This window comes from Phascolarctos cinereus, unplaced genomic scaffold, assembly GCF_003287225.1.
Source record: "Phascolarctos cinereus isolate Bilbo 61053 unplaced genomic scaffold, phaCin_HiC Scaffold_726;HRSCAF=1367, whole genome shotgun sequence".
NCBI classification, from domain to species: Eukaryota; Metazoa; Chordata; class Mammalia; order Diprotodontia; family Phascolarctidae; genus Phascolarctos; species Phascolarctos cinereus.
The window spans coordinates 275,659,836-275,674,210 of NW_027556098.1; the positions used below are offsets into that span (position 1 = coordinate 275,659,836).

Genomic DNA, 14,375 nt, shown 5'->3' on the forward strand with positions numbered 1-14,375 from the left:
TTTCTTAAAAGTTTGTAAAGAGTTTTTGTCTTTGAGCATAGCTATGCAAATGAAGAATCCTCACTTTGTTACTTTAATCAAGTCATCAAAAACTTCTCTTGAACACAAATATTACCGTGAGGAATTATTTGTACTTGGTGCATCCCTTTTCCCTAAACCAAAAGTCTGAGATCTGACCAAGTAGATTTGAAATAGAACTAAAACTTTGCTAGTGGTGAGAATGCAAAGCCAAAGGGGTATATTGCTGTGGGGAACACGTGGTTTTTAATTTTAAAATAAAATCTGGTGGAGAAAGGGAAATTTGTCTGGCATTAATGCTTCTAGATGGAATTGATTCAAATGCAAAACTAGATTGTGAATTATTTTAGGTTTTTATTTGAAAACATCCTTTGAACAGCTCCTGTAGTTACAAACCATATTAATAAAAACAAGTGGCCACAATATCAGCAGGGACAAACATGAGGGAAAAGAGTGCTAGTAAAAGACTGAACAAGCCCAGAGCCTAGGCTGTGACCTTATAACAATTCAAGAAAGCAAAATGTCATTGGTAAAGACAGAAAACGAAAATGAAGGTTTAGGGGATCATTTAAAGCACCTCTGGCTTCAGATACTTAGATGAAGATTCTCATTTTCTTTCCCTGCCCTTTCCCTACATCTCTACCCCCAAAGAGACCAATTAGTTGCTTCTACCCCATGCCACGAGAGTGAACCGGATTTAAATCTTGTTCCTAAATCCAGTTTTTATTTGTAGTAGAAGTTATACAACAGTATTCTGGAATTTTAATATAGTACAATTTGTTCTATAATATGCCGTAGGCCACAGGAATCAATAGGGTTACATAAGTTTAATCAATCCTGAAGTGACCAAGCTGATAAATTACATTCTTCAATTTAATAAATTAAATTCAACAGACATTTATTAAGTGCCTACTCTATGCAAGGAATTCTTGATCAAAGTTCTGGAATGAAACATAGTGCATCTATACATTATAAAAAGCTGCTTTTAGGAGCCTCACATTAATGACTGGATATATTAACAGCTTTCCTTTAGCAATAGGAAATTTGACCTCTGACTTAATTTCCTTTATTCAGGAGCTATTATGGGGAGAGCAATGTTCTTATTCCCTACCCTTCCCCTCAGGTGTTATAGAATTAGGAAGAAGGGGAGCTGGTTGGTGGGGAATGTAGGCAGGGACAGAATCCTATGAACTGGAGTTCTAGTTCATTATGATCTTGCTGTATTAGGAAGTACCTGGTAGAGATATGGGCAAGTTTATACATTTCTAAAACATTCTTTATTAAGACAGGTTTAACTCCCAGCAGCTATAAAAAATCACACACAGCAACAACTGACTAATAAAATCACACAACAACTCAGCCTGGCCAAATGGGGAAAAGGCATAGAATACAAGTAGTGCTTATTATCAAATGTGACAAAAAGACTACGAGTTTGGTTCTTTCTCTGGCATGATTTGTCTTAAGAGTGCTGGGTTTGTGAATGGTAATATGGAAGTTAATTGGCATCTGACACGGTTTGGAACAGAAAGAAAAAAGCCCGAGATGGATGAAGTCCTTCCTTAAAATGTTCTTTGTTTTTTAAAAGTCAGTTGTTTCTTTTTATGGAAAGTGTGAAAGGGAGTCACAGATTATCTTGAGTAGGAAACTAGACAGTAAAGGACTAAGAGGGAGAAACAGGGGAAGGGAGCTTCCTGGGCATGATACCATTTGCTAGGTCACAGCGCACACCCCAACGTAAGGCAGATCTCTTCTTCATGGTTGGTACTAAGTAGTTGTTGGGGACATATATGTGCTGAGGCTTGGGTTGGGGCTCTGACCGACAGATCATCTGCTCTCGAACACCCCAACGAAGGTCCTTCCTTTGATCTTCTCCTGGGAACCTCATTGAATCCCAATCTCTTTTGTACTCAAAATACCGTGCTACTCGGTCAATTTTTCCCCGGTTTCGGCCCAGCTGATCCAGCTTTGGGAGGATGAATGACTTGGGTCGGTTAGAAACAATCAGATCTTGTTCATAACCTGGAGGTTCCATTGCTTCTCTTTGTAGGTAGCAGATGATTTCTTCTTCTTCCTGAGAAATGTGATGGTATGAATGTTGTGGGTACAACTTTTCTGAACTATCCATACCTTCAGCCTCAGACTCATTGTCTTCCTGGCAGGGCTGCAGATTCATTAGTCTTCGCCTCAAGTCCCAGAGCTCCATGTCCTTTTCTATACTAGACCCTGAATCACTTACAACAGACTCATCTGTAACCATTACTTCACCATCTGGCTTCCTACGAAGCACTTTCCTCTTCATTACTGGCTTCTGGGCTATCTGGGAGGTGTCTGAGCCAGTCTCTGAAACTATAAGATCTTCTTGTGCGCACCGCAGATGCACAGGAAGAGAGGGTGCCTTGCCCAAGGTCACTGAAGCTTTACTATAGGGATCATACTGGTTTGATCTGGCTTCTCTTATGGTATCCCCCCTCACCCTGCCCTGCACAGATCTGGGTAAAGGCTATAGCAGCAGCTGCCATACGTTCTTCTGGATCCATCGTGGCCCATTTTTGTTTATCAGGCCCCATGAGTTTCTCCATTGCTGCTTCTATGTTGTAGGCATGGCTGTAAAAGAAAACAATGAAGAGTATTTCACAAGAATAGTCTAATGTTGTATACCATATTTACAAATTTGTCAGTTTTCTATTTCTGACAGAAATTTATAGTAGTCATGCCTAATACTTTGGAAGTGGGTAAGGGAGCATTCTAAATTTGTTTGTACTTCTGACAAGTCAACAGTTTACATATTTATAGTAGATGTGAAAAACTACAATACTTTTTAGAGATTTAGAATTCATTGGGTTGTCTGGCTTCACACTCTGCTCTCACATAATACCCTCTGTGCTTTCTACCTTTTTTATCTTCTATTATTCATCCAATGCTAGATATATTTTATTGCTATTCTTTTTCAAACTTAATTTGTGATTTGTCTACACTTGATTTCTCATATACTCTCAACATACTCTTATCACTTTTCTATCTAAACAATGATGCCTTGTCACTCTATCAATAGTTGTTACAGATGATGAATGGGTGAGGAGGGTCAAGAATAATACTCAGCAGGCTAATAGTTTTCCTAGGATAAAAATGTTTAAGGTTGTAAAAGTTGATTTTAACATTCCTTACTGTTTTTACTTAGGCATTGTATTTTTCAAAAGAATAAAAGGAATATGCATCAAAATGATTTAATCTCAAGATTCAGTGTAGGAAAAATAACACTAAAATTTTATGTGAAAAATTAAGCATATAACTTAAGGATCTCTATAGTTACTTGTCTTTTTTTGAAGTCATACAATACAGATTTCTATATTGGCCATGTTGACAAAAAAAATTGAAGAAAAAGTGAAAAGCAGTATGCTTCAATCTGAACTTAAGAGTTCATCAGTTTTCTTTGGAAATGGATAGCATTTTTCATCCTGAGTCCTTTGTTACTGTCTTGGATCAATATATTGATCAAAGCAGCTAAGTCTTTCACAGTTGATCATCACTACACTATTGCTGTTGTTATGTTCCACTTGTCTTACCCAGTCTGCTCATCTTATCTTATAACACGACTAAGGAAGTTCTAGTTACAATAAGCCCAATTGTGTTGCCAGTACCTGGTGCCATCATGCCAGATATTATTGATAGTGCCTCCCCCTACTTATTAGCCAGCTCTACAGTCTTAATTTCATCTGAATCTGTTATTTTTGAGGGAGCATTTAAAAAGTAGAGGATTGAATGAGTTATGCAGAGGCTGTTATCAAAGTCAGTATTAATACTTGACATGGGAGGCAGTCTTTTATAAAACTTAAAATTACCTTTTTTCTGCCATTGAAATTACTTAAGGTAAGAGTTTCTTAGTTGTTTCTGAGCTTTGCTTCCAGTGTGGAATAAAACCATTGATTAAATTCTTTCAGTCGGTTTAGTCTTCCATTTTATCACCTTGAAGATGGAGCTGAATACTTAAGAGAAGATGTGGATCAAGGCACTCAGAAATCTTCATCTGAAATATTGGTAAGCGACAAAACCTCAGTAAGGTAGACAGGTTTATTAATACAAGTAGCAAGATTTTACCAAACAGGATCTTAGAAGGTCTAGCAACTAAATACACATTTTTGGCAAACAAGTGCAATTGGGAAAAACCAATAGTCTGTTTTCAATGATCCCTGCTAACAAAATCCATATAAACTAAACAGGTGGATAAAATTGAGAGAACCCCCAAACGTCATTTTAGCTATTTCTGAACAAACTTACCAAGATAGTTGGTAATGGCTCTTCCCTAGTTTGTGTTTCTCCTTCCCCTGCCTGATGGAAAGGACCAGAAGGCAGAGTTTAGGATGAAGTAGGATGTCAGAGATAGTCAACAGGTGGCTAATTACTTTAGAATTGTTAATTTCTTGGATTCAGGTACACTGACAAAGGTCAGGGCTTTTCAAAATACAGAAGCTAATGAAACCTGAGAATGTATTTGAAAGTGTGACTGTAGTAATAACTATGATACAATCAACAGAGTGTGATCACCATGAAGTGCTTCATTTCTAAATTCTGATTTAAGGCAGAGAGAAACTATATACGTTTTTACATTTTGGAGATGGAAGGAAACATAGAGACAAATCAGACGGAGACACTCCTCAAGAGGATACAAGAACTGGAGAGAGAGGTAGAGAGGCTACAACAGGAACAGGCTGACAAGAGCCCAAACATCAAAGGGGAGAGTTCCACTGAAGCTGGGAAACCAAAGAAACGGCAGCAGCGTACTTTTAACTTCAGTACATATGGCCAAAGACACGTAGCTCTAAGGATAGCTTATTTGGGTTGGGGATACCAGGGTTTTGCCAGTCAAGAAAATACAAACAACACCATTGAGGAGAAACTGTTTGAGGCACTAACCAAGACTCGGCTAGTAGAAAGCAGACAGACATCTAACTACCACCGATGTGGGCGAACAGACAAAGGAGTTAGTGCCTTTGGACAGGTTAGTAGTTTTTTCTAATTCTTGTAAGATGCTGGGGGGTGCTGGATGTGCATGCTGTGGAGTTAGGTTTATTGTAAACGTAAGATGATCTTTTCCTAATTTCATAGGTGATTTCCCTTAACCTTCGCTCCCAACTTCCAGGGAGTAAGAAGCCAGAAGATCAAAGTTTGAAAGACGGTATCAATGACTCTGTTGAAGAGATTCGTTATACCCATATTCTCAATCGGGTGCTCCCTCCAGACATCCGGGTGCTGGCGTGGGCCCCTGTAGAACCCAGCTTTAGTGCCCGGTTCAGCTGCCTTGAACGAACTTATCGCTACTTTTTCCCCTGTGCTGATCTAGATATTGAAGCCATGAATGATGCAGCCCAAAAATATGTTGGTACACATGATTTCCGGAACTTATGTAAAATGGATGTGGCCAATGGTGTGATAAATTTCCAGCGGACTATCCTGTCTGCTAAAGTACAGCTAGTGGCCCTGCGGGGTCCAGGGGAGAAATTTCAACAGCAAGAACCATTCCAATTATGTCAGTTCGAAGTGACTGGGCAGGCATTTCTTTACCATCAAGTACGTTGTATGATGGCCATTCTCCTCCTTATTGGCCAGAGGATGGAGAAACCGGAGATCATTGATGAACTGTTGAACATAGAGAAAAATCCTCAAAAACCACAGTACAGGTAATGGAAAATTCCAACAATTTTACATAAGATTCTTTTTACCTGGGGTAGTTCCATTCTCTTATTTTCATTAGCTACTTATATTTAATGTTTCCCTAACATACTCTTGGCCCAAGAACCTTAAATATAAATAGAATATTTCCTCCAAATAAGTACTCATATAAGTTCTTAACTTCTACATTAGTGGCATGAGAATGTATTATTACTTCAGGTGAGTCAGGCAGCAAGCATTAATTTATTATTTTACTTGCTTTGTTTTTATTTAATGGGTTTCACTTATATTGTACTATTATGACACTTTTAATATCTTTTCTAATGTTTACTTCCTATTTGTTAGTTATGGGGCAATAAAAAGAGATTCCTCATTTTGAGAGCAGATTGAGGCTCTAGGATTGGGCTTATTACACGTAAGACTCCCCCTTCTGCTCAACCTTTATATAGCTAGGTTTCAATTAACAAAAGTGTGTGTGTGTTTTTAAACTAGTTTTACAAAAGTTAGCTTTTGTGGTATAAACTCATTTCTACATAACCTGGGTTAATATAGGACTTTTTTCTTCTAATGTAGGTCAAATCTAAATGTCCAAAAAAGGATTTATTTCTGTTTTGATTATAAAATACTTCAAAAAATTTAATTCATTGGTATCTATATAGCATCCAAGAAAATACTGTACATTGTAGTGGGCACTTAATAAATACTATTAACTTTTATAAGAAACAGAAGAAATAAATGATCTTGTCTTTTTGCAGCATGGCAGTGGAATTTCCTCTAGTTCTATATGATTGTAAATTTGAGAACATCAAATGGATCTATGACCGGGAGGTCCAAGAGTTCAATGTTACACACTTGCAGCAACTGTGGGCTAGTTATGCAGTTAAAACTCACATGTTATATAGCATGCTACAGGGACTGGACTCTGCTGCCATATCTCCTGGGTCAGGTAGGTGAAAAAAAGTGAAACCATGACTCATACGGGGGGGGGGGGGGAGGCAGAGTACTAGAAAGACTGGAGGATTCATTGTATTAAGTTCATATAATTGCTAATTGTACACTGCAGGAACAAAGAGAAATGAAGTGGTCCAATGGAGAGATGTCAGACCTTCTGTCCAGAAGCAGATTAGTGCCTTTGTAGAGGGAGTGAAAACACGAACCTATAAGCCATTATTGGATCGTCCTAGATGTGAAGGCTTAGAGTCCCGGATCCAGCACTTTGTTAGAAGGGGACGAATTAAGCAGCCACAGGTATGTCAAGAGGAGGAAAGACAAACCAAAAGAGACCACAGTGATACTATGGAAGAAGAAAGCAACACTTCAGAAAAACTAACAAAGAAGATGTGTTAATAGGAATTAAAAGTGCCATCTGATATTAGGAAAGATGATGAAACTTGGAGGGGCAAATCAGTTTAGAGTTAAGGAAGACCAAAATGAATTTCTGTTAAAGAGCTATAGAACAAAAATTCCTTTTTAAAGGAAGAGTTTGTTCTCTGAATTTTACCTGCTGGTTTTCCATAAGGTTTTAGATTAAAAAAAAAATCTAAACCTTACAGGTTTAAACTGAACTTGCCTATGTTCCAAGTATGGAGTTAGTGGTTGAAGAAAGCACAACTTGGACCAATAGGAACAGGGATGAGGCAGCAATATAAATGGAAATATCTGCCACAGCTAGAGATTTGTGCCTTTGTTTTCAAATTCATTAAAGAAACTTGATTTAAAGGGGAAAAAAAGTTACTTTTCAATCCTACTGTCTGTGTTTTTCATTAATTATCTGAGCTTTACAAGAGTTTTCCCTGAGTGGAATGAAGATAGCACAAAGGATGAAATAAGGCTAAAAAGATGGGTTGGAACTAGATTGTGGCGATTCTTAAATGCCAGGCTGAAGAGTGTATCTTAAAGGAATCCACTTTAGATTTATAAACAGCATAATGATATGGTAATTCTGTGGCTGTAATCTTTATAATTGTGTGGAAAATGGACTGGAGATGAATTAGGAAGCTTAATATAGGAAGAGGTAATAAGGATCTGAATTAGGTTGGGAGCTTTATTAGTGGAGAGAAAGGGTTGGATGTGGAGGATTTAGCAATTGATTGAATATGAGAGGGGTGTGTGAGAAAGAAGAAGCAAGATTGACTCAGTTTATGAATCTAGATCACAGGAAGCTTGGAAGAGGTAAATTTCTTAGGGAATAGATAACTAAGAACTGAAGATGATCAGAACAATCTAGCCTCTTTTGTTCTAGGTTCAACATTTGTCTGTTTACAGTGTCTTGAGAGAGAGAGACACACACACACACACACACACACACACACACACGTGCGATATCCTCTATATGCTATCTATACAAGTGCATATCTTAACCTTTTTTTGTACATTTCACTTTCCTGTGTGAATGGTTAGGTGAAACTCTTCTTAGAGGTAAATTCGCTGCATCAGCATTTTCTATCTTACTCAGATCATGGTGGTTGGTGTGTCTGCGCCCCAGGTTATTATTCCCTCTCCCTTCTCAAGTTCAATACGTGATCAGTCTTCCTTCTCAATCTGTGCCCTTATACGAGGGGATTTAATTATGCATACTGATGCTCCCTCAAACCCCTTACTATGACCTCAGCTCCACACAGGGATGATCATATCTATAAGGGTTAAGCTTCCTGTGTCTCAGCCCTCCTAACCTATTTGCTCTCATTGTGACCTCTAATCCCTCTATTTTCTCAAGCCATTATTCGTACTCTGATTTCTCCTCCCAATCATGACCCTGTAACTACTTAACTGATACCCTTAAACAGCTTGCTGTTTCATTACTGGTAATCTCTTACCAAATTCCTCCTCATGTGCTATGAAACAGACTTGGAAGTCAGCAAACAGGTACACTATAAATTCATGTTATTCAACTTTAACTGGGCCCTTAATACAGCAAGATAATTCTTTTACTCCTCCCTAATTGATTCCTTATTTCATTCCCCACAGCAGCTAATCCACCTTAAACCTCCCAAACGTTTCCCCAGCCCTAGTCTCTGCTGAGGACCTAGTCTCTTTTCCTGAGAAAACAGGAACTCTTCCTTTCTTTTCATCTCAAAACTCGACATCATCTTCCCTCCCCCAGTCTTCTCCTTCAGACTAATAAAGATGTATAACTTTTCCTTGGCAAGGCCAACCTTTTTATATAGCCTTTGATCTCAACCCATATCATCCTTTCCAGCTTACTGCTACCTCAGTCACCCTCTAACCAGCACTCTCTCAATCTATTGGTTCTTGCTAAAAACCTTTCCTAGACTCTACTCATCTATCCTCCCTTTCTCAGCTAAATTTCTTGGGGGGGGGGGAGTTCTCTACATATGCCTCCATTTTCTTTCCTCCCTCAACACACTCAACTCTTTGTAATCTGGCTTGCAGCCAGTCAGTCACTCAACTGAAACTGCTCTCTTCAGAGTTACCAGTAATATCTTAATTGTCCAATCAGATGGCTGAGTTAGTTCTCATTAATCTTAACACACTGCTGCATTTGACACTGTTGATCACTTTCTCTTTTCTGGGTTTTTGTGATACTCTCTGACCATTCCCTTTAATCTTCCTTGCTAGCTCATCATCCGTATCACATTAACAACTCCAGGTATTCCCCAAGGCTTTTTCTTGGGCCGTATCTTTGCTCTTTACACTTTTTCTTGTTGATCCCATCTCCTATAAGTTTCATTATCATCTCTATGCCGATGTCATATATTAAACTCCTGTCTCCTGAGCTTCATCAAGTGCCTTTTGGACAACAGAACTGGATGTCCCAGAGCCATCTCAAACTCAGCATGTCCAGAACAGAACTGGTCTTTCCTGTGAAATTCACATTTTTTCTAAAGGTCCTGATTTCTGCTGAAATCACCACCAGTCTTCCAGTCTCTAGACCTGTCCTTAATTCCACTTTCTCCCTCCCCAAATACAGCCAAGCTGTTGCCGAATCATGCCATTGTTACTTCCACAATATATCTTGCACCTGTGCTTTTCTCTTCATTCATACCTTAGTTCAGGTTCTCATCATAAATTGCCCAGATTGCTCCATACTGTAAGTGTCCTTATCGTTCTCCCAGCCTCAAGTCTCTCCCCACACTCCAGTCTATCCACATGAATGCTAGTCATTTCCTTTAGCGTAGATCTGGTTGTCACTCCCATTATTTCTCGTTTAGTTTTTAAACAGTATGGCTTCAACAACCTTTCTCACCTCACTGTACACTACTTCCCTCCTGTGCTCTGCAATCCAGCCAAAGTGGCCTTTTAACTTCCCTACATGTCACTACATCTCCCATTTCTATGTCTATACTCACTGCCTGCAATGAACTCCTTTCTCACTTCTGCCTCTTTTTCTTCAAGATGTAACCTGAGTAACACTTCAACAAAGCCCACCCTAATCTTCCCAACTGTTAGTCCTCTTCTTCCCTATTCTGTTTATTCTCTATATTTATTATGTATTTACTTATACATGTATTTTTTCCCTGTTAGAATCCAAGTTTCTCTGAGTAGGGATTGTCTGATTCTTTTTATTTGTATCCCCAGGGAAGAAAAGAGTGGATGCTCAATAATTGCTTGTAGATGGATTGATTACTTGGTCATGGATCTCGTCCAGGGACCCAGATTCAGTCAACAAACATTCATTAAGTGCCTATTACATGCCAGGCACTGTGCCAAGCACTGGGCATATAATTAAGAAAAAAGACAGTTCCTGCCCTCAAGGAGCTTACAATCTAATGGGGGAAGATGCAGTCAGTGTTATGTCATCACCAAAGAGGAGCATCTGGAAGAACTCATCCTCCACAGCAAGGGTTAACCATTTTTTGTGTCATGAAGTTTATTTTTAGTAGTTAAAACTTATGGACCCCTTCTCAGAATAAAATTTTAACATAGCTAACTGCTAAAAATAATAGCATTTGCAAAGTGCTTTACAATTATCTTATTCTAATTAAAGGAAATAATAAATTTCAGTTAGAGGTTTTATTTACTTTTTTGTTTTGGTAAGGCAACTGAGGGTTAAGTGACTTGCCTAGGGTCACATAGCTAGGAATTCTCAAGTATCTGAGGCTGGATTTGAACTCAAGTCCTCCTGACTCCAGGGCCTGTGCTCTATCCACCCCCAGTTAGAGATTTAAAATAAGTATGTAACTTCCCTCCTCCCCCTATCCAAATCCACAGACCCAACCCAGGTTATGAATTCCTGCTCTATAGCAATGGTTCTCAAACTTTTTTCTTTTAAACTTTTCTTATGGCACAGTATTTTTTGCTGTGAGGAAGTGGGGCACTCTCACTACAGGAAGGTGAGCAGACTCATGAATACGAAGACAATTGCAAATGTTAAGTTCCATTTAAGGGCATCGTGGTGGGTGAACAATGAAATGACTAAGGAAACAAAGGCTCAATCTTCTAAACATACCGATTTAAGCAACACGTGACAACTGCCCAACAAACTTTGACCAGGACCAGACCTCCTCAGTTTATTAGGGCGGGACCCTGAATACTGGGGGAGCCAGACTGTTATATACTAGAAACAATTAATCAAATAAAACTAATTAATTAAAACAATACATTAGGTAACCTGATTTTTAACTGGAGGAAAGATTAGGGACTTTCCAAGTTGGGATGAGGAGAGTGAACAGGGGCAATTCCCTGAATTCAGAAAAAGAGATGTCCCATTCCACCCAAGAATCTGTGAACAATCAAAGGAACATGGAAACAATAACTGATTGATCAAGTACTGGGTTAGTTTTCAGATAAAACGTATGGGTTGCTTGAGATGAGAACTGTGAGAAAATTCCTTGCATCAATCTTTGAATCTGACTGGGTTTCTGGTCAGCATGACTCAGGTCCTTAGTTAAGGGTCTCTAAACAGCAGGTAGAGGTGGTGTAGTTTCCCATCTATGAAGGGCTAGGTTCAAACAATGCAATAAGTTCTCCTAGTTCCCACAAATGAATAAAGTTTTCTCAGAGAATGGACTAGACCCATAATTGAATAGAAAAGGAACTGAAGTATCTCCAGAACTGAGTCACAAGATGGAGTCATTGTGATTCACTCAATTCCACAATCAGTTGTGGTACTAAAATCCCCTCAATTCCCTTAGCATTCCAATTAAGGGCACACCTAGCCCTTGCAGCACATACACACTTTAGGAAATCCCTCACAAATTTGGACCCTGACCTGTATCTCCTCTAAGACAATGAACACATTTGGCTGTTTTATGCTTTACCTGATATTAATTCAAAAGGTCAGATAGGTTCTCTCTATATTTTGGGGAATCATTTATCCTTTTGATGCGCACAAGAGACATCTTGTTAGAGAGGTCCTTTTAAGGCAGTGTTCCAGTTAACCAAAATTTGAAAAAATCAAATAAGAAACAACAAGCTCAGTTAAATCTTGTATTCTCCACATCTTTTTGTCAATTGTATGATTGCTTTGGGAAATTGCAAAGTTCTTTTAATGACCTTAAACTTTTCCCTGAATAAAGGCCCATATTTTTAATACCAATGTTTTACCAGTGTGGTTGTATGGCTCTAAGTCACGGAACATTAATCTCCAAAGAAATGAAAATGAATATAACTCAGAGGGCAATGGAGAGTAGCATAACAGGTGCAAATAAGCTCCAATACATTACAAATGAAGAATTACAATGAAATATGTGAGCAAAAAATAAGGTGATCAGTATAAGGTGATTCATTGGATAGCCTGTGTTCTTCACTGGTATCCTCACATTGTTAAGAGAGAGGAAACGGACAAGAGTAGGGAAATTTTGATAGATAGCAATCTGCATTATTAATACAACGATGAGATCTGAGATTCATTTGAGAGGTAATGATTTCAATTCTAAATATTTTGTTTAGTTTGAGACAGTGAGGGGACACTCATGCATGCATGTATGCATGTATGTATGTACGTATGTATGTATGTGTGTGTGTATATAGCCAGTAAGCAGCTAGCACCATGGGACTGAATTTCAAAAGAAAGTAGTTGAATATATGGATTTGGGAGTTATCTGCATAGAGACAACAAATCTATATGAACAGACAAGATTCACCAAGGAAAGTGTAGAGAGAAGGCTGAGGATAGAGTCTCGTCAAACATTGGCACTTAGGGTTTAGGATACAGATGGTGCTTTAGCATACAGATGGTGCTTTAGCGAAGACTGAGAAGGAATGGTCAGACAGGATGATAACCAGGAGACAAAAGTGTCATAAAAGCCAAGGATGTAAAGAATATCTGGAGAAAAAGGAGAACAGTGTTACCAGCTATTGTGAGGTTAAGAAAGATGAAGTCTCACTTATGAGGCCATCAGTTAGCATTCAGGAGATCACTGGTCATCTTTGAGAAGGTGGTTTCAGTACATCTGGGGGATCAGAAGCCAGAGTATTAGAAGTGGAGGTAACTGAGGACACTGAACTCTTTCTAGAACTTTTTCAGTGGAAAGGTGGAGAGATTATAGGAGGTGGAATGTAAAGTTGCCGGTTTAAGGGTGGGTGAGGACCTGGGTATGTTTACCTTCTCTGCTACCTACAGATAGGGAGAGTAAAAAAACAAAACAAAACACCGCCACCTAGCATTAATATAGCATATACTTTGTGCCAGGGACTGTGCTAAGTGCTTTACCAATATTATTTCATTTGATCCTCCCAACAACCCTGAGAGTAGGCATGATTATGGGGAAACTGAGGCAAATGGACATCAAGTGACTTGTCCAAAGTCACACAGCTAGTAAGTGAAGCTGGATTTGTACTCAAGTTTTCCTGACTTGAGGCCCAGTCCTCTATCTAGGTGACTGAATGAAGATGGCCATACTCCTGGAGAAGCAGGGTTCAAGTGCACAAATAGACAAAGGGAAGTGCTACTTCTACAAAGATTGAAGGAGTAGGGAATAGATTAAGAGGTCAGAAGTAAGCCTAACAGATAGGCTTGACTTCTTTAGTAAAATGAGAGGCAAGGGCATTTCCTGAAGGACAGGGGTTTGGGGATGGCACTGGACATTTGTGCAAGGTTTACGATATGTTTGTCCCTGTCCCCCTCAACTTCCCACCTTGTTTTAATGAACTTTGACAGACATTCATATTCCATAAGAATCTAGAAAAGAGCAATGTTTAAATAGTTACTTCTAATATGCATTAGATTATTATTATAAAAATGCTATATCTAAGAAAAGTATAAGATACCATCTATGAACATTGTAAATTATCAAAGTAACTCCAAATTAAAGCCTTGCATCACAAGTGAAATATAGCTATTTAAAGCTAGTCAGAGGGATTCTGAAATCTTAAATCTAGATCAAAGGGACAGTGTAGCAGATTTAGAATTGAAAGATGTGAGCAGAAGTCTGGGCACTGATGACTATTAGCTGTGTTAACTGTGGTTGCCTATCCTCCCTGAATCTGTTTTCTTATTTATAAAACATGGATAATACTACTTGAATTATTTACTTCAGATTTGTGAGAAAAGCACTGTACCCATGTCAAACTGATACGATGAGGATTTGATGAAATTTCTAGCACTTTCTATGGGAAAACTGCTGTAGAACGTGATTATAATCTGCTCATGGATTCCTGTCCTGTGTAACTCATTTAAATCCTTCCATAGATTTGCCAAAAGGGATCAACCAATGTGTTGAGGCTACTTGCTAGGTCTTTTTTTCAGCAGTAAGCTTGCTGATTATGTTGGTACCCATGTGGTATAC

General features: G+C 38.7%; 2 protein-coding genes across 3 annotated transcripts; one reads left to right on the plus strand and one right to left on the minus strand.

The window, feature by feature from the left end:
* Positions 1 to 352: 352 nt before the first annotated feature.
* HYLS1 (HYLS1 centriolar and ciliogenesis associated) lies at positions 353 to 3,948 on the minus strand. The gene is given in 3 exon segments (XM_021000565.2): positions 353 to 2,485; positions 2,487 to 2,622; positions 3,858 to 3,948. Coding segments are annotated over 3 exon segments (957 nt in total). The 5' UTR covers positions 3,872 to 3,948; the 3' UTR covers positions 353 to 1,678.
* Positions 3,949 to 3,966: 18 nt separating this feature from the next.
* PUS3 (pseudouridine synthase 3) lies at positions 3,967 to 12,184 on the plus strand. 2 transcript variants are annotated; one of them, XM_021000564.2, is made up of 6 exons: positions 3,971 to 4,053; positions 4,595 to 5,014; positions 5,122 to 5,693; positions 6,441 to 6,631; positions 6,749 to 6,933; positions 10,225 to 12,184. In XM_021000564.2, the coding sequence occupies exons 2-6, from the start codon at positions 4,631 to 4,633 to the stop codon at positions 10,258 to 10,260; spliced, it is 1,368 nt and encodes a 455-aa protein (XP_020856223.1). In that variant the 5' UTR covers positions 3,971 to 4,053; positions 4,595 to 4,630; the 3' UTR covers positions 10,261 to 12,184. The 2 variants fall into 2 exon arrangements, with proteins under 2 accessions (XP_020856222.1, XP_020856223.1); XM_021000563.2 differs by lacking the exon at positions 10,225 to 12,184 and having other exon boundaries at positions 3,967 to 4,053; positions 4,599 to 5,014; positions 6,749 to 7,427.
* The last annotated feature ends 2,191 nt before the right edge of the window (positions 12,185 to 14,375 follow it).

What these genes read in the sequence shown, in the direction of transcription:
- PUS3 (XM_021000563.2), top strand. Translation starts at nt 4,631, where the DNA reads ATGGAAGGAAACATAGAGACAAATCAGACGGAGACACTCCTCAAGAGG. An exon ending in CCTCAAAAACCACAGTACAG is followed by an intron (nt 5,694 to 6,440) that starts GTAATGGAAAAT and finishes GTCTTTTTGCAG; the next exon opens with CATGGCAGTGGAATTTCCTC. An exon ending in TGCCATATCTCCTGGGTCAG is followed by an intron (nt 6,632 to 6,748) that starts GTAGGTGAAAAA and finishes TGTACACTGCAG; the next exon opens with GAACAAAGAGAAATGAAGTG.